The sequence below is a fragment of the Triticum dicoccoides genome, chromosome 7A (assembly GCF_002162155.2).
Source record: "Triticum dicoccoides isolate Atlit2015 ecotype Zavitan chromosome 7A, WEW_v2.0, whole genome shotgun sequence".
Taxonomy (NCBI): domain Eukaryota; kingdom Viridiplantae; phylum Streptophyta; class Magnoliopsida; order Poales; family Poaceae; genus Triticum; species Triticum dicoccoides.
Window position 1 is genome coordinate 14031984 of NC_041392.1, and position 3844 is coordinate 14035827.

Consider the following 3844-nt stretch of genomic DNA (forward strand, 5'->3'; position numbering starts at 1 on the left):
TGAAGTGGCTAATGCTACATCAAGTGTGTGCATGCGATGAAATTTTCACGTTTTCGTTACAGCTGAAGTTTTGCTGTGACTTTTCGTTACAGCAAGTGTACCAGGGTTGGAAACACAGGAAATACTCCACATCGTGAATGACTTCCGTGTTGCTGCAAGAAATAAGCCGGTATGAACTTTTTATGACTTGCTCCTCACTATTACTACTAGTAGGGATTCATCAGCCACTATAGATGTACCCAGGTACTTAACTCATCTTGGTGAATAACCCATGCTAACGACAGTTTCTTGTGATGATATATTAAAGGTTTTGACGGTGTCGAGATTCATGCCACCAACGTGTTGCTGGTCAACAGGTACATTTTTTTTCTCAATGCTGAAAGAGCCAACTCTCAACCTCTACGTCCCCGTAGGCCGTAACCTTCGCCAGTTTGCCACTGAGGTCATCACCACCGTTGCTGACGAGGTGCGCCTCTCCCCGGTAGCCGACTATGACTCCGACCCAGAGGCGCTCCCGCTGCACGTGATCCGCCACATGAACGATGTCGGCGCCCTCTACTGCCACATGGTGGAGCCAAGGAATGGGATCCCGTGCAGCCTGCTGGCTTTCAGCAAGGCATTCAAGAACACCTTCATCGTGAATGGAGGTTACAAGAGGGAGGAAGGGGACAAGGCCGTCAGCGATGGCTACGCCGATCTGGTCTCGTACGGCCGGCTCTTCCTGGCGAAATCCGACCTGCCAGAGCGGTTCAGGAAGAACGAAGGTCCGAACAAGTATGACCGGGCTACCTTTTACACCACTGATCCGGTGGTGGGCTACACAGACTACCCTTTCCTTGCTCAGGGCAGGGGACACAAGTAGCTACCTGATTGAACTCCAGCCAGTTCTTGATTCAGATTATCAAGCAAGCTATATTCTTCTTTTTTTGCGAGGCGTGAGCACTATGTTTGTACAATAAAAGTGGGGCGTATAATGGTGTAACTGAGTTTTCCCCATCGTGTACTCTGTATTTTGTTTATCGTGTTAAGATCATAATAACTATTCCTATATATGTCGAACCTGGTTTCTCTCCCGTGCCTTGGCTATAGAACAGGTCACATGGATGGTCCACTTGGGAGTTGGAACAAAGAGGCTATAAGGCGAGGGGTGATCGAGTAGCTTACAAATGATTTTTTATAACTTCCGTATGTCAGTAGACAATGAAATATGTACCTTTGGGTCAAAATATTTTACAAATTTCAGTAGCACACAAGAATTCAACTATTTTGTCGAATTTAGGTGAACTAGTTGTCAACCCGTGCATCCGCACGGGCCATCCTAGTTTTAGATAGATACATATGAGTTATTGTTCTATAAAATTAGTTGCATACTATTAGAAAATGAAATTTAGAAGACAATTATTAAACGTACATGTAGAAAATAATATGTTTCTGCTGTCTTAATAACACCACATATCATATTTTTCATATGCCTAATTAAATTGTAAGGCGTCAGTAAAACCATTGGCTTTTATAAAGAAGTTTTTTCATAAGTGTTCATGTGCGTTACAATCTCCTGAGTCATGGAAATACCATGTTTTTCATATTGCAAAAAGAAACATAGTTTCAGTCGTGTAGGTTTCAAGATGTAATGACACCATAATCCTATGTGTTTTCTCTCCCACCAATTTAGAATGTTATGAATAAAAGAGGCTCTGTACTTTGTTTACAATAAATTTACTTGAACGCAAGTTTCCACCAGGTATAATATCCTAATAATAAGCTCCATTGCTCCATAACCCAAGTCATAAAATTATAACGTGCCTAAATAATCAAAAAGATGTGGAGTAACCTCGTGATAGGTACACGCTTGCACTAAGTCGCACTGCACTACCCACCCATTGTGCTCATTTGCTTCGCTTGGACCTGGTTCGTCTAAAACTAGATGACAACCCGCGCGTTGCGGCGGGAGCTTCTTTCTCCCATGAGCATATCGAATGAATAGGATATATTGGATGAATGAAAAGGAAATGTTGGTTGAAATGTTGTCATTCCTCAATTCATTCATACCATGATATCCAGTGAAAATGGGGCGGATATTCAGGCAAGAAGAACATGTGCAGAATATGTAAGAACATATAAGAAAAGGTTTGTGTTGAGGGGAAAATGTATGAAACCTATGAAATCAAAACAGAACATAATATTCTGCAAGTAAAGTATGTGCAATCCTCATGACCTCAGTTATAATAAATCTTAATACTTAATTTTGAACAGAAATGGAGAGGTTCCAATAATGTTGCTATGACCCAAACAACGCGTTTAGATCCTAGCAACTCAAAACAGGTGACACCAGCGACTCGGTTCGAAGATCACCGCTGTTGTCATTGATCCAAGCTTCTACCACAGATCAACATTATTGACCCAAGCTTCTACCACATATTAATGACAACAGCGGCTCTTCGGGGATAAGGCATGCAAAACATTGATTATTTGTGGTAGAAGCTTGGATCAATGACAACAGGTGCTCTGTCCGAAGATCACCATGTCAGCTTCTCGGCCTGGAGATGGTTCACCAAACAATAAAAGAACCATGTAGATAGAAACCTGTACAACTCAAGTACTCCATTCAGTTAACTTAAATTTTGTGATCATGTTAAAACTTGACCACCGGATCAACCAAGGAAACATATACTTAAGACATGAATCTGAGGAAATTGGGAAACTATGTATAGGAAAATATGCAAACTCTATGCATTGTATCCTTTTGCTTAATACCACTGAAATGCAGAATAATTCGATATGTAGTACAATGCGTATAATCAGAATTTCATCAAGTATTAAAAACTACATAGCATTCAAATCCTCTAGATAGGAAAACGTAAATTAATTCCTTGACAATTCTAGATATCTGACGTTCTCCATGTACTCTTACAGCAAGACCCACGCTGCACCGCCAGATTTTGCTTGAGGCCATGCACGTGCAGGTTTCGCATGGGTGCATCCATGGCGTGCATTAGCAAAATTCCCAGCCGGCAATCAACTATGTATGGCGCTAGTTCGCTTCGGAAGCATTGAGTCAGTGTAATAATATCATCAATCAGTTTATAAATTGAGATTCTATTTGAGCTAGAATGTATTAACTTACCTCACAAATTGCGTGTGGTTCGGAGCAATTGAGCTACAGAGTACAGACCAGAAAGAAATCGAACCTAATACAGATCACAACCCAATAAACAAATCAATAGAAGATCAAGTCATTAATTACTTGATAGTATTATAAGCTAACTTGGTCCTATCTGCACCTGCCCCGAGTCCAATCATTGCTTCAAGTCTTTCTCCCTCACGAAGCTGAACCAAATTGACCCTCATATGAACTACAGTGAGAAGAAATTGTGGAGGCGCATCTCATGAGATAGAAGGCGGCAACGCCAGGCAGCCGGTGATGGCACGGAGAAGATTGAACATGGCAAGAGCGGCCGAGCGAGCAGAAAGCGGCTTGGATCGCCATATTTGACGAACACATGTTGACCTCCACGGCAAGTGCCTCGCTGTAGGGGAGGTGCTGGAGATGCCACCCGTGGTGCTCGATGAGGTATTCGAGCGCATCGCTGGAGATGGGGAAGAAGAATATGCAGCCGCAGAGGCTGCGCGGTGGCGGCGGCGATGCGTGCAGATCTGTCCCGTCCAACCCTCACATGGTACCGGAAGGAGATGATTCACGGTGGGGGATTCAACTCAGGTAGATAAAGGATTCTGATTCGTCGAGCAGGTGTCCGCAATGGAGTGGTGGTGGCGGAGAGGGCTCTAATTCGTCCCTTCACCGGAAGGGGATGACCCAGAAAATCCCTCTAAGGGCGATGAAGAT

General features: G+C 43.2%; 1 protein-coding gene across 1 annotated transcript; it reads left to right on the forward strand.

Annotated features, from left to right (window-relative positions):
- Positions 1–468: 468 nt before the first annotated feature.
- Positions 469–875, forward strand: LOC119329568 (putative 12-oxophytodienoate reductase 10). Its single transcript, XM_037602629.1, has one exon. The coding sequence runs from the start codon at positions 536–538 to the stop codon at positions 860–862; it is 327 nt and encodes a 108-aa protein (XP_037458526.1). The 5' UTR covers positions 469–535; the 3' UTR covers positions 863–875.
- The last annotated feature ends 2969 nt before the right edge of the window (positions 876–3844 follow it).

Coding starts and splice junctions, on each gene's coding strand:
- LOC119329568 (XM_037602629.1), top strand. CDS start 536: ATGAACGATGTCGGCGCCCTCTACTGCCACATGGTGGAGCCAAGGAAT.